Genomic DNA, 18,219 nt, shown 5'->3' with positions numbered 1-18,219 from the left:
AGCTGGCTGGCCAGCAATCTTTGGGGTTCCTTGGCTTTTCCATCACATAGCAATGCACATAGGGGCATCTTCTCCTTTCTCTTATGGGTTCCATTGACTTCCAGCTTCTTGCTTCTTCCATGTCTTCTCTCTGTCTGACCTTCACTCCATTTATAAAGGACTCTAGTAATCCATATTAAAGCCCAACCAAATTCAGTGGGGCTATACCTCAACTGCAGTAACATCTTGAAGAGATTTTGTTTATAATGGGTCCACACCCACCAGAATGTGGACCAGGACCAAGAACATGTCCAAAGTGGGGTATGCAATTCTATCCACCACACTGTGTCCAAGAGGCTTCTCATCTAATGAGAAGGTAGATACATTAATGTGCAGTTATAAAACAATGTGAACAGGAAGGCAGTGATGGAGAGAATGGTTTCTTTGCAACCTTCCCCTTTGCTCCACCCGTGTAGAGGTGGGACCACAGAAGCCGTAGAGAATAACTTTGTTCCCTTTCCTGTGAGGAGAAGCCTATGGCCCAACCCATCCCACCCTTGGCTGACTGCAAACTGGGCCACTCTGGCCTGTGGCAACCTGAGGGGAGCTGTGGCCCCCTGGCTGAGCTTGCTCCAACCTGGAGTTGTTTTCAGTCCTGCACCTCACTTGGGGATTTGTTGTTTTCTCAAGTAGGTTCACAGACCCAATTTGGTGTGGAATTAATCAACTCTTCTGGTAGGAACTCTAAGCACACAAAGGGTCCCAGAAAAAGATATAGAAGGTCTTCTTGACCTGGATGACTTGGGACTGTGTGAAATCTAAAGAGATAGGAAGAACGGGATCTAATCGGTCAGGTTATTGTAAGCTGGTGACAGGAAGTTGTGTACTAACTGGCTATGCTGGGCATTTGTCCAGAGTGGGGCCTCCTCACACTGGTCTTTGCCCTTCTTTCAAGTGGCATTTTGACAACAGGTCCATGGGTCTATGCTCCTTTTTAAATAGTTTGCAACTCTGATTCTGTCCTGCCAGCCTTCTTCCCACTCCTAATTCTATTCATATATTATTTCTCCCAGAGAAGGGCAGAGAAAACAAGTTTCATTTATTTGTTATTAAAGATGTCTCACATGAAGATTTCTCATTTAAAGAAACAGGTATAGCATTCAGCCAATCCAAGGCAATATACAAACTATCAAGACAAAGTAGTGAGTTTTTTTGTATAGCTAAATTTATTTAGTTTAAAGGACCCTGAGATTGTTTTCACTAATCTTGGTGTTAGAAGTCCTCTTATTAAATGAAGTTAATAGACAGTTATTTTATTTTTAGTGTTCTTGTTGGCAACTTTATTTGTCCCACCCCTTTGTGGGGGGTGGGATTTTGCTGCTTCATGAAACACTCAGTTTTGAGAACCACTGATCCAGATCTAGATCTAGAATCTCCATCCTCTGGAGCAAGGTCTCGTAATGTCAGCACTTCTGAAATTTTGGTATGGTTAATTCTTTGTTGTGGGGAGCTGTCCTGTGCATTGTAGGATGTTTAGCAATGTCACTGGTCTCTTCCCACTAGATACCAGTAGCACCACCCCCAAGAGGCAACAATTAAAAATGACTCCAGTCATTGCCAAATGTCTCCTGGGGAACAAATCAACAACCCATCCCCACATCTGCAAACCCCATTGAGAATCACTGGTTTCAATCCATGGTCCTGGCCCATTAATGCATTGTGAATTTAATTTAGTGGGTTCATGACAGCATTTTTAAAATGAAATAGATTAAAAAAGAAAGTATAGAGGTTCATATAAGGGTAAGTATGGTTTTGTGAAATTTTGGTTTTAGTTTTCTGCATAGAGACACACATATTGCATATTCTGGATTAATATATAACATGCTTTTCTTATTGAAGACTGTAGACAAAACATTTGAAAGTTACTGTTCCAGTGGCATCCTAAATTTTATTATATTCCTTTTTTTTACTCATGAAGATTTTTCATAGCAATAAATGGCAAGTCATTACAGGTTATAAGGTGACTGTAAATCAGTGCATGTAGCAAGGAGAACAAAGCTATATAAAGTGTGTGTATATATATATATACACATATATATTACTACACCTTGATTGTTTTTATGTATATTGTTATTCACAGTCACCCAGATGCTGTTAGCCTTAATTAGTATTGATATTTAAAAATACCCAACTAAAGCATAGACATAATAGACACTATATTGTTAAATATAATATTTTATATTTATATATCACTTTTCATTTGAGACTCTCGATTCATTTGAGGCTCTCATTCACTGATTTGTTTTATGATTCCTGGTTCACCTCTGGGGAAACAGGTCCAGGCGAATGTTCACATGACATAGTAAAATAAAGTCAGAGAATTAACTAGGCCTCCGGTTTCCTTCCTAATGCCCTATTGTTTTTACTATATTTCATTTTAAAACATGTAAATTTCTCTCTGCTATGCTGGTGGCCTCTTGGAAGTAGGGGCAGGTCTTTGTGTAGCTTTCAAAGTATAGGCTGTGGATACATGGTTAGTGGGTGGCTGGCAGGCATTAGGGAATGCCAGATTGTATTAGCTCAGTCCCTAAAAAAACACCTACATTGTCAATTCTTGTTTTTAATACTGGGCTTTTAGCTGTCATCTAAGATTGCTATAACAAAAAGAACATATCTGCATCTTTTGTAAGAATTCAGTATAATAAAACAAAATATGTGATGGAATAATCAGGGATGCATTATGAATTTTGTGAACCCTAAAACTTTTGCTTTTTGTGGATTCCCTTTCTTCATAAAAAACATTAAGAATGATATTTTTGTGATGAATTCATATAATAATGGATATAATCCAAGCTGGATTCTATTAATTTTTTTCTTCTGATTCAAAAAAAATTTAAACATATCCATAGGCCCCTAAAAGTATCATGGATCCTTGGCACTTGTGCCTATGTTGCCTAATGAAGAGGTTGGTTCTTGAGATATGTGGAAATATTAACTGGTACTTTCCCTCCTTCATTCCTGTGCTTATAGGGAGGTTTGCTGGTTTTATTGCCTTGGGAAAGGTTTACCCAGCAGGCAACTAAAGAACCAAATTCTTGGCTTTGGGTTTCAAAGGCTTGGGTGCAAGGCATGCACTAAACATCTGAAGAATAAATGAAGGGCCAGGATACCCTGCCCCAAAGTAGACAAAGGGTTCAGGGACTGAGGGAGGAGAAGGCTAGAGAAGAAGTGTAGAAAGTGTGGATTTGTTTGGGACTCTAAATATGAATTAGGCTTTAGAAACCAGAGAGCAGATGGGACCTATCACACCCCACAAGTCATGACTAATCTAGCTGAAAAATGACTCAAACCCATGCCCTTTCACTCTGCCACTTCTGGTTCTTGATGCTGTTCAATATTCTCACTAAGGACTTGAAAGCTTCCTTTTAGGCTCTCATAAAAATGCTGGTATGTTACCAAAAAGTATTTAGTGTTTTGCGATTTAATGTTCAGATGTGAGGAATGAAGATGGCTCACAAGCCTGTGTTCTGCCTGCTGCCTCACCCTCGTCTCCTCCCATCTGTTCTCCACCACAGAGCAGCTCTGGTCTCATGTTTGAAAGGTGGGAGGAAGGCTAGAATGATATGGGAATGCTGTGGGGATGGGGGTGGTCCTAAAGGGTCTCATAACTTGGATTCTGGGTGCCCCACCCAGGGTAGGGAGTGCCATTCTTCTCCCAAGTCCCTGTACCCACGCTTACCACATAGCAGAATTATCTCTTATTTGTTTCTTTGGCCAGACTGAGCAACTGAAGGAAGGGACTGCACCAGGTTTGCTCCCTATTACATTCCTCACACCTAACACAATGTCTCACCTGTAGTAGGTACTTACAAATATTTGCTGAATAGATGAATGGTTGGATAGATGGATGGATGGATGAATTCTTGGGTATATTAGTCTCCCTTATCCATCTCCTAGCCCATGTCCCTTAATAGGAAGACCCCTTCTGGGGGTAGGGGGTGCTTGGCCTCCGTGTCCTTTATCTTACCCAAGAAAGCTTTATGAAAACAGCTACATCTGCTGCTGGCCGCTTCACCTCCTTTTTCCTTCCCTGTCCCCAACCACTCTATTAGTCAAGAGGTTTGGAATATTTTTTCCCCTTCCATCTACAGTTTTTAAGAACTGTTTTTTTTTCCTCTAGCTTATGTTTAATTATCAACTTCCTTTAGAACTTCTTTAGAAGAAGTAGCACATTATAAATCAAAATGAACAAACACTTTGCTCTCTCTCTCATTTTGAAAAGAAAACTATAATTAAAATCCATTGCAGAAAGTATTTCTAAAGTGCTAAGTTGCCTTTCTAAGATGTTTCCATGTTTTATTTTAGAATTTGCTTTCGGTAACTATTCTGCATTATTAAATAAGATTGAGTTCATTGGAGTCACTGAATAATTACTGTCCTGGATAAGTATTGTTTTTGTTATATTATTAGTTTTGTCACATGTGCTAAGTTGTTCTTAGGAAATAACCTCAGTATGACTTGAAAAAGGAGATGGAAAATACTTTTTATGTCACAAATGTAATAAATTTACAATTAAAAAAATGTCACAAACACAGTAAATTTTCATCAGATAATTTAAAATTTAAATGCAATATATGATAAATAAGAGTTTTCCCTTAATAGATTTAATTTTTTCTAAAGGCACCATGACAGAGAAGCCTTTCCCAAAGATTATGATATAGAAGGTCCCGAGACTGTAAAAAAACTATGTAATTCAACATACTGGCGACTTGGAACTGATGAACCCCCAGTAAGTACTTGCTGCAAAATTCTTTACTTTCTCTATAGCTTTGTGTTGGTGGCCACTGAAACCCTGTCCTTCTTCTACCAGGTTTGGAGTAGGTATTAGATAAGAAGGAAAATAGGCACCATAGACTGAAGGGTCACTCTTTCTGATGTATCTGTTCTTCTCACATCTTAACAGTAACTAACATATTTCTCTCTAGAAGTTTTGTGGATAAATATTTGCCCATCTGTCTTGTTTCTTGTTTTTCAGAACACAAGCAGAAAGTATGCAAGAACGGTACTATTATTCCAGTTATAAACCTAGACTCACAGGTCTTAAATGACTTACCCAAGGTCCCAGGTATCAAGGAGGGGATAGAGGTATAGAGCCTCCATACCTTCATGTGCCAGGTGTGAGAGGATAAGAATTCTGAAAGCTACAAGAGAGAAGCAACGTGATACATACAAGGGAGCCTCACTAAGATTAAGTGTCGATTTCTTATCAGAAACATTGGAGGCAGGAAGGCAGTGGGATGACTTATTTAAAGCGCTGAAAGTAAAAATTTGCCGAGTAAGAATTCTCTATCTAGCAAAACTGTCTTTCAAAACTGAGGAATAGATTAAGACATTCCCAGATAAACAAAAGTTTAGGGGTTCCTTACCACTAGACTAGCCCTACAAGAGATGTTGAAGGGTGTTCTGCAGGTTGAAAGGAAAGGACAATAGATAATAGATCAAAGCTACATAAAGTAAGAAAGATCTCCAGTAAGAGTAATAACAGGGGTAATAGTAAATGCTAGTACAATGGTATTTTTGATTGGTAAATCCACTTTTTACTTCCTATAGGATATAAAAGGCAAATGCATAAAATGTAATGATAAATCAGTGGTTTTGGACTCTTATAATGCATACACATGTAATTCATGAGAGGAACGGCATAAAGGTGGGGGGCAGAGGGGTCTGGGAACATTGTTTATGCATACTATTGATGTTAAGTAAGTATCAAAACAAAAGAGATTGTCATAGATTTAAGATGTTCAATTCAAGCCCATGGTAACTACAAAGAAAATACCAAAGAATATGCAAGCTCATAGTGAAAGTAATTAGAGTACAGTTTGCCAGGGGAAGGGGGATGGACAGTTAATGCGAAATAGATGTAGGATTTCTGTTTGGGGAGATGGGAAAGTTTTAGTAATGGAAGGGGGTGAGGGTACTTCAATATTGTGAATATGATTAATCCCATTGAGTAGTATGCTTGGCAGTGGTTGAGATGGGAAAGTTTATGTTGTGTATATGTTCCCATAATTTAAAAACAAAAAGAAATAAAAAGCAACTAAAGAAACAATGACAACTGAATGCCATACATAATCTTAGATGGGATCTAGCATGGGAGGAGAAAAGGCTCGAAGGGACATTATTAGGATATGAGAAAAAACTGAAGTATAATCTGTAGGCTTTATATTAATTTTAAATTTCTCAAATTGATAATTGTACTTAAAGTGGTTACATAAGTGAATGTCTTTGTTCTTAGGATATGTACATGGCAGTATTAAGTGTTCAGAGAGCTTGATGTAAACAACCTACACTTGAATGTTCAGAAAATGGATTAATTGAAAAATAGATGGATGGATAGATGGATAGATAGATGATAGATCTATAGATACTAGAATGATGCAGCCGATGTGGTAAAATTTTAAATTGGATGTAGGTATCTGGGGGAGTAGGGCTATGTTGTAGTTGTCTGTATGGGGTTTGTATTATTTTTGTAACTGCTCTGTAAGTTTGAAAGTATTTGAAAATAAAAAGGTAAAAAAAAGTCCTATCATTAGTTGAAGATGTAGAGCAAGAGGCAAGTGAGATGGATATGCCAATGACCATAGATTGCAATTGAAATATAACACACGTTTATTGAACAGTGAATAATGTGATGTACCCTTTTAAAAAAAAAGGATGTTATTGGGACATTTGGAAAAATTGGAATTAGACTGTAAGCTTTATATCTATGTTAAATTTCTTGAACTTGATAACTGCACTTCAGGTGGATAGATAAGTGAATATCCTTGTTTTTAGGAAATGTCCATGGCAGTACTGTGTTTAAGTGTTCAAGGATCATGATGTATACAACCTACACTTAAGTGTTCAGAAAATGGATAAACAGACAGATAGATGAACAGATCGATGTATTGATAGATTGATGAATAGAAAGAATAATACAGCAAATGTGGCAAAATGTTAAAACTGTTGGATCTAGGTATCTGGGTGATAGGGTTATGTTAAAGTTTTCTGTATGGAGTTTGTATGATTTTTGTAACTGTCCTCTAAGTCTGAAAGTATTTCAAAATAAATTTAAAATTAAAAAAAAAATGCAGTTGGAGGTTCTCAGTAAAGGAATCACTGAAAGCAATTGAGAGAGAGAAAGAGTCAATTTTGAATGTCCTACAGGAGCAAGGGGACTAGCACTGGTCAAGCCAGTAATGGCCATTTAAGACTATGCCTTTTCCCCCAATCTCTCTTATTCAGCCAGACTTGGGAGGGTTAGTGAATGGGGAAGATAAGTAGAAGAGAGAGAGGCAGGGTAGGAAAGCAGCAGCTGAGCAAGTCTGTACCTCACTGTCTAAAGCAGCATTGAACTGGAAAGGTGAGATGTTTTAAATCTAGTACTGTAAAAATTTTGATAATTTCACTGGGCTGGAAAGTTTCCTAACTAAATTGGGATTCTTTTTGAGATTTAAAGGGATCAGAAAAGCTATGGGATTTGCCTAAGATTTCCATTTAGCAAAAGAACTAGCCCTTAATGTGGAATGGAAGCTCAGCTTGATTAAAATAAAGTTGTATCATCCTTTCAACATCTCTTCAGGCAGGTACTACATGTCTCACATTGTACTGATGAGGAAACAGGCTGAGTGAAGCTTAACTTGTCCAAAGTCAAATACCTAGAAAATTATTAAAAATTAAAATCTCCTCTGGCTCCAAAGTCTAAGATCTCAAGCAGTTTTCCAAACTGCCTCTTGGAGATCCCAGCTGTCCCACTCCTAGTCCATAGCCTTTTTACCCCTCTCTACTGCATCCTTCTTGCACAAAGTGGAACTGATTTTTTTTTAGCTCTGGCTTGGGTGTTGTTTATAGGTCACTGCACATGTGTTGGGGCTTTGATTTCTTACATCTTCGCTGTAATTTCTATTTCTTGAATTATGTCCAAATATCTTGTAGCTAACCCTATTCCCATGTGCTTCCCCTCCAGAATGCTTTCTTAGCATTTTGTATTTTTTTTCAAGATTGCTGATGAGTGGTTGCTTCTTACATCTACCAGCATTTCTATTTTGTTGATTGAAGGTCACCTTGTCCTTTAATGCTGTTACTGGGGTTAATGTGAACATCATTAATTTGTAAGAGGATTTAGAATGGGACTCTCTTTGTCTGTATTTTGGCTGAGGCTCCGAAAGACCAAGGACAAAACAAGAGCCCTACGTTCAAAGTGAAATATTAGGGAACTTACGCAAAACCCTCAAAGAAAGATGATGCCCTTGGGCAACCCACTCACAGTAAGGATATAAGAAGATTGAAATCCAAGAAGCTAAAAGAGGAGTTTGAGATTAGAGAGAGGTTTTTGGGAGAGTTATTTGTTTTTTAGTGAACTGTCTCATCTGCAACTCTCCTTGGGTGAAGTTACACATAGGAGACTCTAGTGATTTATCTGAAGCAGGAGAACAGAAAGAGGGAGCAGGCTACACTTCCATCAGTGGTGGTGCAAGGATGTGTGAGTGCTTGAGGTCAGATATGGCTTTTGAAGATCAGATATGGACGATGTAGAAAAGAAATAAGATGTGGAGCCATTTCAGAACCTGCCTAAGAGCCCCCTTTTGAAGGGATGGAAGGGGGAGCTGCTAGGTTCTCAGGGGCTAAGCCAGGAAATTTAAGTCCGGCTAGAGGCAACCTGCATCCTGGGCCATGCCACTGAATGCTCTCAGACAGGATTTTAAATTCTACCAGAACACCCCAAGAAAGTCAGCTTTGAACATCCACCAAGGCTAGTGAGATTCTGAGATACATGTGCCCAGAGGAAACCAAAGCAAGAGTACACTCTGCCTTTCCTCTCCTTTACCTTGTCTCTCATTCCTCATATTCTGATGCCCCCAGCTTTAACTCCCAAGTAATGAGAGGGAATCAAGGGAGCAGAGAAGTGGCACAAATAAGAAGCCAAGCATGCCCTCTTCTCCTGCTGTTGTAGTACGTCAGATAAGGTAGGCCCAAGCTGGAGGGATGAGAATCTTTACCTTTAAATGAAGTTCGAAATTTTGACTATTACATGGGACTTTTCTTGGTACAGAAGTAGCCAGAGGACTCTTTATAATCTGAGAGTGACCAGAAAAGTCATGGGACTGGTTCTATATTTCATCAAGGGACATAGGAAAGAACTAGCCCCTCCAAGTGAGTGTGAATGGGCAGTGATGAGAGAAGAATAGATTTGTGTCCTGGTTGTACCTCCTACAAGTTCCACTTTTTCAATGAGTCAGTTACACTTTTATATATGCAAGAGCAGCTTACTCTCATTGTCCTTTTCTATCTTTCCTTACTTTAATTTCCGTCATGGCACTGAGCATATTTTCAAATTATTTGATTTTTTTGTTTGTTTGTTTGTTTTTGTCTCTCTCTCCTAATGGAATGTAACCTCCACGAGAGAAGAGACTTTGGCCTATTTTCTTCATGGCTGTTTCTCCAAGTGCCTAGAACCGTGCCTGGAACATAGTGGGTACACATTAAATCATTGTTGAGTGAATGCATGAATCAATGAAGGAAGCATTATATTCAACAATTATTGAGGCTCTGTTTTTATTGGCCAGGAAGTATGTTCAGTGCTGGGGTAGCAAACCTAGCTCAAAACAAGGTCCCTATATGTAAGGAACTCACAGGCTTTTGGGGTGATGGGGATATAAAAGCACAATGGCAAGGTGTACAATGAATGCCATGATAGGAGGGATATGAGGATGCTATGAGGGGCATTTAACTGGAATGGGCTGGGGGGAAGTTCAGGGATGGCTTCCTAGAGCAGATGACCCCTTTAAGGTCCCTGAGCTGAATCTTAAAGGAACCGTCTATTGGCAGAATCATATTGCTCAGGTGTCAGTGGTGACATAATCATTTTCATATTCTGATGGTCCCTCAGGCTTTAGGAGGCCACCCATGGAGGATCTAGATTAGATTCACAGGGAGCAGTAATTCAAGCCCTTGGGTTTCACCGATTGTCTTATTAGTCTCAATGATTATGGGTGATAATATTTTTTTTTTTTTAATCATCATTTTATTGAGATATATTCACATACCACGCAGTCATACAAAACAAATTGTACTTTCGATTGTTTACAGTACCATTACATAGTTGTACATTCATCACCTAAATCAATCCCTGACACCTTCATTAGCACACACACAAAAATAACAAGAATAATAATTAGAGTGAAAAAGAGCAATTGAAGTAAAAAAGAACACTAGGTACCTTTGTCTGTTTGTTTGCTTCCCCTACTTTTCTACACATCCATCCATAAACTAGACAAAGTGGAGTTTGGTCCTTATGGCATTCCCAATCCCACTGTCACCCCTCATAAGCTACATTTTTATACAACTGTCTTCGAGATTCATGGGTTCTGGGTTGTAGTTTAATAGTTTCAGGTATCCACCACCAGCTACCCCAATTCTTTAGAACCTAAAAAAGGTTGTCTAAAGTGTGCGTAAGAGTGCCCACCAGAGTGATCTCTCGGCTCGTTTTGGAATCTCTCTGCCACTGAAGCTTATTTCATTTCCTTTCACATCCCCCTTTTGGTCAAGAAGATGTTCTCCATCCCACGATGCCGGGTCTACATTCCTCCCCGGGAGTCATATTCCACGTTGCCAGGGAGATTCACTTCCCTGGGTGTCTGATCCCACGTAGGGGGGAGGGCAGTGATTTCACCTTTCAAGTTGGCTTAGCCAGAGAGAGAGGGCCACATCTGAGCAACAAAGAGGCATTCAGGAGGAGACTCTTAGGCACAAATACAGGGAGGCCTAGCCTCTCCTTTGCAGCAACCGTCTTCCCAAGGGTAAAACTTATGGTAGAGGGCTCAACCCATCAAACCACCAGTCCCCTATGTCTGTGGTCATGTTAGCAACCATGGAGGTGGGGTAGGCGAATACCCCTGCATTCTCCACAGGCTCCTCAAGGGGGCACTACATCTTTTTTTTTTTTTTTTCCTTGTTTGTCTTTTTTCTTTTTTTTTTTTTTTTAACTTTCCCTTCTTTTTTGAAATCAACTGTATGAAAAAAAAAGTTAAAAAGAAAACAAACATACAATAAAAGAACATTTCAAAGAGACCATAGCAAGGGAGTAAGAAAAAGACAACTAACCTAAGATAACTGTTTAACTTCCAACATGTTCCTACTTTACCCCAAGAAAGTTACATACTATAGCAACATTTCAGTGAACTTGTTCCTACTACATCCATCAGAAACCAACAGACCACAGTCATTTCTGGGCATCCCCAGAACGTTAAATAGCTTATCTGTTCTTCTTGGACTATTGTTCCCCCTTCCTTAATTGCTCTCCACTGCTAGTTCCCCTACATTCTACATTATAAACCATTTGTTTTACATTTTTCAAAGTTCACATTAGTGGTAGCATATAATATTTCTCTTTTTGTGCCTGGCTTATTTCGCTCAGCATTATGTCTTCAAGGTTCATCCATGTTGTCATATGTTTCACCAGATCGTTCCTTCTTACTGCCGCGCAGTATTCCATCGTGTGTATATACCACATTTTATTTATCCACTCATCTGTTGATGGACATTTGGGTTGTTTCCATCTCTTGGCAATTGTGAATAATGCTGCTATGAACATTGGCGTGCAGATATCTGTTCGTGTCACTGCTTTCCGATCTTCCGGGTATATCCCGAGAAGTGCAATCGCTGGATCGAATGGTAGCTCTATCTCTAGTTTTCTAAGGAACTGCCAGACTGACTTCCAGAGTGGCTGAACCATTATACAGTCCCACCAACAATGAATAAGAGTTCCAATTTCTCCACATCCCCTCCAGCATTTGTAGTTTCCTGTTTGTTTAATGGCAGCCATTCTAACCGGTGTTAGATGGTATCTCATTGTGGTCTTAATTTGCATCTCTCTAATAGCTAGTGAAGCTGAACATTTTTTCATGTGTTTCTTGGCCATTTGTATTTCCTCTTCAGAGAACTGTCTTTTCATATCTTTTGCCCATTTTATAATTGGGCTGTCTGTACTATTGTCATTGAGTTGTAGGATTTCCTTGTATATGCAAGATATCAGTCTTTTGTCAGATACATGGTTTCCAAAAATTTTTTCCCATTGAGTTGGCTGCCTCTTTACCTTTTTGAGAAATTCCTTTGAGGTGCAGAAACTTCTAAGCTTGAGGAGTTCCCATTTATCTATTTTCTCTTTTGTTGCTTGTGCTTTGGGTGTAAAGTCTAGGAAGTGGCCTCCTAATACAAGGTCTTGAAGATGTTTTCCTACATTATCTTCTAGGAGTTTAATGGTACTTTCTTTTATATTGAGATCTTTGGTCCATTTTGAGTTAATTTTTGTGTAGGGGGTGAGGTAGGGGTCCTCTTTCATTCTTTTGGATATGGATATCCAACTCTCCCAGCCCCATTTGTTGAAAAGACCATTATGGCTCAGTTCGGTGACTTTGGGGGCCTTATCAAAGATCAGTCGGCCATAGATCTGAGGGTCTATCTCTGAATTCTCAATTCGATTCCATTGATCTATATGTCTATCTTTGTGCCAGTACCATGCTGTTTTGGCAACTGTGGCTTTATAATAAGCTTCAAAGTCAGGGAGTGTAAGTCCTCCCACTTGGTTTTTCTTTTTTAGAGTGTCTTTAGCAATTCGAGGCATCTTCCCTTTCCAAATAAATTTGATAACTAGCTTTTCCAAGTCTGCAAAGTAGGTTGTTGGAATTTTGATTGGGATTGCATTGAATCTGTAGATGAGTTTGGGTAGAATTGACATCTTAATGACATTTAGCCTTCCTATCCATGAACATGGAATATTTTTCCATCTTTTAAGGTCCCCTTCTATTTCTTTTAGTAGAGTTATGTAGTTTTCTTTGTATAGGTCTTTTACATCTTTGGTTAAGTTTATTCCTAGGTACTTGATTTTTTTAGTTGCTATTGAAAATGGTATCTTTTTCTTGAGTGTCTCTTCAGTTTGTTCATTTCTAGCATATAGAAACATTACTGACTTATGTGCATTAATCTTGTATCCCGCTACTTTGCTAAATTTGTTTATTAGCTCTAGTAGGTGTATCGTTGATTTCTCAGGGTTTTCTAGATATAAGATCATATCATCTGCAAACAATGACAGTTTTACTTCTTCTTTTCCAATTTGGATGCCTTTTATTTCTTTGTCTTGCCGGATTGCCCTGGCTAGCACTTCTAGCACAATGTTGAATAACAGTGGTGACAGCGGGCATCCTTGTCTTGTTCCTGATCTTAGAGGGAAGGCTTTCAGTCTCTCACCATTGAGTACTATGCTGGCTGTGGGTTTTTCATATATGCTCTTTATCATGTTGAGGAAGTTTCCTTCAATTCCTACCTTTTGAAGTGTTTTTATCAAAAACGGATGTTGGATTTTGTCAAATGCTTTTTCAGCATCTATTGAGATGATCAATTGATTTTTCCCTTTCGAGTTTTTAATGTGTTGTAATACATTGATTGTTTTTCTTATGTTGAACCATCCTTGCATGCCTGGAATGAACCCCACTTGGTCATGGTGTATGATTTTTTTGATGTGTCTTTGGATTCGATTTGCAAGTATTTTGTTGAGGATTTTTGCATCTATATTCATTAGGGAGATTGGCCGGTAGTTTTCCTTTTTTGTAGCATCTTTGCCTGGTTTTGGTATTAGATTGATGTTAGCGTCATAAAATGAGTTAGGTAGTGTTCCATTTTTTTCAATGTTTTGAAAGAGTTTGAGTAAGATTGGTGTCAGTTCTTTCTGGAAAGTTTGGTAGAATTCCCCTGTGAAGCCATCTGGCCCTGGGCATTTATTTGTGGGAAGATTTTTGATGACTGATTGGATCTCTTTGCTTGTGATGGGTTGGTTGAGGTCTTCTATTTCTTCTCTGGTCAGTCTAGGTTGTTCATATGTTTCCAGGAAATTGTCCATTTCTTCTACATTATCCAGTTTGTTGCCATACAGTTGTTCATAATATCCTCTTATAATTTTTTTAATTTCTTCAGGATCTGCAGTTATGTCACCTTTTTCATTCATTATTTTGTTTATATGGGTCTTCTCTCTTTTTGATTTTGTCAGTCTAGCTAGGGGCTTGTCAATCTTGTTGATCTTCTCAAAGAACCAACTTTTGGTGATATTTATCCTTTCTATTGTTTTTTTGTTCTCTATGTCATTTATTTCTGCTTTAATCCTTGTTATTTCTTTTCTTCTACTTGGTTTAGGATTGGTTTGCTGTTCATTTTCTAGCTTCTTCAGTTGATCCATTAGTTCTTTGATTTTGGCTCTTTCTTCCTTTTTAATATATGCGTTTAGTGCTATAAATTTCCCCCTTAGCACTGCTTTTGCTGCATCCCATAGGTTTTGGTATGTTGTGTTCTCATTTTCATTCGTCTCTATATATTTAGCAATTTCTCTTGCTATTTCTTCTTTAACCCACTGATTGTTTAGGAGTGTGTTGTTTAACCTCCAGGTATTTGTGAATTTTCTAAGTCTCTGATGGTTATTGACTTCTAATTGTATTCCATTGTGGTCAGAGAATGTGCTTTGAATAATTTCAATCTTTTTAAATTTATTGAGGCTTGTTTTATGTCCCAGCATATGATCTATTCTGGAGAAAGTTCCGTGAGCACTAGAAAAGTATGTGTATCCTGGTGATTTGGGATGTAATGTCCTGTGGATGTCTGTTAAATCTAATTCATTTATCAGATTGTTTAGGTTTTCAATTTCCTTATTGGTCTTCTGTCTGGTTGATCTATCTATAGGAGAGAGTGATGTGTTGAAGTCTCCCACAATTATTGTGGAAACATCAATTGCTTCCTTTAGTTTTGCCAATGTTTCTCTCATGTATTTTGTGGCACCTTGATTGGGTGCATAGACATTTACGATTGTTATTTCTTCTTGCTGAATTGCCCCTTTTATTAGTATGTAGTGGCCTTCTTTGTCTCTCAAAACATCCCTGCATTTGAAGTCTGTTTTATCTGAGATTAATATTGCTACACCTGCTTTCTTTTGGCTGTAGCTTGCATGAAATATTTTTTTTCCATCCTTTCACTTTCAGTTTCTTTGTGTCCCTGTGTCTAAGATGAGTCTCTTGTATGCAACATATTGATGGTTCATTTTTTTTGATCCATTCTGCGAATCTATATCTTTTAATTGGGGAGTTTAATCCATTTACATTCAACGTTAAAACCGTGAAGGCATTTCTTGAATCGGCCATCTTATCCTTTGGATTATGTTTGCCATATTTTTCCCTCTCTCTATTAATATCCTTTATTGTACCCATACCGAATCTCTTTAGTACTGAACCTTTCTCCAAGTCTCTCTGTCCTGTCTTTGTTTCTCTGTCTGTAGGGCTCCCTTTAGTATCTCCAGTAGGGCAGGTCTCTTGTTAGCAAATTCTCTCAGCATTTCTTTGTCTGTGAAAAATTTAAGCTCTCCCTCAAATTTGAAGGAGAGCTTTGCTGGATAGAGTATTCTTGGCTGGAAATTCCTCTCACTCAGAATTTTAAATATATCGTGCCACTGCCTTCTCGCCTCCATGGTGGCTGCTGAGTAGTCACTACTTAGTCTTATGCTGTTTCCTTTGTATGTGGTGAATTGCTTTTCTCTTGCTGCTTTCAGAACTTGCTCCTTCTCTTCTATGTTTGACAGTGTGATCAGTATATGTCTCGGAGTGGGTTTTTTTGGATTTATTCTATTTGGAGTTCGCTGAGCATTTATGATTTGTGTATTTATGTTGTTTAGAAGATTTGGGAAGTTTTCCCCAACAATTTCTTTGAATACTCTTCCTAGACCTTTACCCTTTTCTTCCCCTTCTGGGACACCAATGAGTCTTATATTTGGACGTTTCATATTATCTATCATATCCCTGAGGTCCATTTCGAGTTTTTCAATTTTTTTCCCCATTCTTTCTTTTATGCTTTCATTTTCCATTCTGTCATCTTCCAGGTCACTGATTCGTTGTTCAACTTCCTCTAGTCTTGTACTATGAGTGTCCAGAATCGTTTTAATTTGGTCAACAGTTTCTTTAATTTCCATAAGATCATCCATTTTTTTATTTAGTCTTGCAATGTCTTCTTTATGCTCTTCTAGGGTCTTCTTGATTTCCTTCATATCCCGTACTAGGGTCTCATTGTTCATCTTTAGTTCTTTGAGTAGCTGCTCTAGGTGTGTCTCTTCTGGTCTTTTGATTTGGGTGCTTGGGCTTGGGTTATCCATATCGTCTGGTTTTTTCATATGCTTTATAATTTTCTGTTGTTTTTGGCCTCGTGGCATTTGCTGACCTTGATAGGGTTCTTTTAGGGTTTGTAGACCAGTTGAAGTCCTTATCTCTAATTTATCAGATCTACAGCTTCGTGGAGTACACTTTCTCTAACTAACCAGCAGGTGGCGTCCACGAGCCACCTGTTCTCCACAAGCCAGATCTCCCCTGCTTAGCCTTTTTGGTGAGTGGGGGAGTGAGTCTTGTGGGGCCCAATTGGTGTCCCAAGCTTGCGTGTGTAGTTGGTGTTGCCTGCCCTGTATGTGGGGCGTGTTTCTGGGCAGTCGGGGAGGGGGGGTGGCCCTAACAATCAAATCTCCCTGATGATCCTAGAGTTTTAAAGCTACTGCAATAGTCTAATCCTTCAGTTCAGTCCTGCCACAGTTTGTCTCTGCCACTGACCCACAAGTCTTTGGTATTGGCGTATGGCTCCTGAGACTTGCAAGTGGGCCCCTCTTCCAGGCTGTGCACCCCGGGTCCTCTGTTGAGGGATGACTGTGCTATGTCACAGGTGAGTGCCGTCCCCCCAGGGCAGTTCTGGGCTGCTGGGCTGTGTTGGGAGGCTCCCAGTCTGCTCAAATGATGGCTGAATGGGGCTCTGTTAATTCACACTGCTCCCCCCTTCCCAGCTCTGGGACATTCAGCTGAGGTTGCAGGGAAGGCTAATGTCCACGCCCAGTTTTGTGGTGTGTGCCTGTTATTTGAAGCACTTCCGTCACACTGGGTTGTCTGGGACAGCTCTGGGCTATGGGGCTGGCGATGGGCAGGAGTGTTTCCTGTCCACCAGGATGGTGGCTGTGAGCGGACACCCCCCTTTTCTTGGGAAGTTGTGTTGTTTAGTGAATTTTCTCAGCCACTGGATTATTGCCTTTTGTCTCAGAGCTCTCTTAGTTCTGCTCTTGACTTGACGTGCCCAAATTTCAATTCTTTGAAGCTTTCTGTATTGAGCTTCTTAGAATAATTGTTTTAGAAAAAGCAAAAAGGATTTAAAAAAAAAAAAAAAAAAAACAAAAAAAAAAAAAAAAAAAAAAACGGTCCTCCTCAGAGATTTAATGGGTTATTGAAATGCTAATAGACAAAGCAACCAGGGCCATTAAGGAAAGGTGCCCAGGGCAGAGAGATCAGCCTTGCTTCGGGATTTGCATATGCGCCTCAAGGCCTGATCTCCGCCCTTCCCCTTTCTGTGTTCACCAGAACTCCAAAATACTCTGCTTTTATTTTGGAGTTTTTCGTGTTGTTTTTGTTCTATGCCTGTCTCCTCTCTGCTGGGCTGGCTGCTCTCAGAGTCTCTGGTGTCTGGCCTCAGTCTATCTATGGTTGGAGTTTGAATCAGTAGAATGAGTTTCCGGTAAGAGCAGCCACTGCAATTCTCCCTTCTCCTTCCTGGAGCTGACAGCCCCTCCTCCCCCGGGACTGAGCCTGGCAGGGAGGGGCGCGGGTCCCCTGGCCGCAAAAACTTACAGATTTCGCTGATCTCAGCAGTTCCACGTTTTCATGAGTGTTGTATGAAGTATGCCCAAAGACAGATTGCTCTGTGGTGTCCAGTCCACGCAGTTCCTGGCTTTTTACCTAGTTTCCTGGAGGAGTAACTAAAACATACAGCTCACCAGTCTGCCATCTTGCCCCGCCGGGTGATAATATTTTAAACTACGGTATTTTGTTTTGAGATTTTATTCAGGTGCTACAGCACTATACCAGAGTAAATTCCATGCAAAAAAAAGTTATCAGAATTTCCATCATTTTTCCTTGAATTTGTAAAGCCCCTATCCCCGGGATCCTCAGAACACTATCAAAAATTCTGTTGCAATCATTTAAATCACTTGTGTTACTCTGCTAGCCCATTAATCTGACATTGAAGTGAGAGCCATGGAGAGGCTGAAGAAAGGCTGTTTCTGAGGAAGTGGTAGTACATATGGATTCAGAAGGATTACTTATGATGCTGTGAGAAGGTGAGAACTTTATAGACAAAGGCACAAAG

At 39.4% G+C, this 18,219-nt stretch overlaps 1 protein-coding gene across 7 annotated transcripts in view; it reads left to right on the top strand.

Moving 5' to 3' along the window:
* C10H9orf135 (chromosome 10 C9orf135 homolog) overlaps positions 1-18,219 on the top strand; it is a 246,029-nt gene that overhangs the window by 24,761 nt on the left and 203,049 nt on the right. For all 7 annotated transcript variants that reach the window (XM_037797855.1, XM_037797858.1, XM_037797857.1 and 4 more), the window contains exon 2: positions 4,660-4,768. In XM_037797855.1, coding sequence (XP_037653783.1) covers positions 4,660-4,768 — 109 coding nt within the window. The remainder of the gene's footprint in view (positions 1-4,659; positions 4,769-18,219) is intronic.

Source organism: Choloepus didactylus, chromosome 10 (assembly GCF_015220235.1).
Source record: "Choloepus didactylus isolate mChoDid1 chromosome 10, mChoDid1.pri, whole genome shotgun sequence".
Taxonomy (NCBI): domain Eukaryota; kingdom Metazoa; phylum Chordata; class Mammalia; order Pilosa; family Megalonychidae; genus Choloepus; species Choloepus didactylus.
Note: the sequence above shows the minus strand (reverse complement) of the source record. Positions and strands in the feature narration are given on the sequence as shown.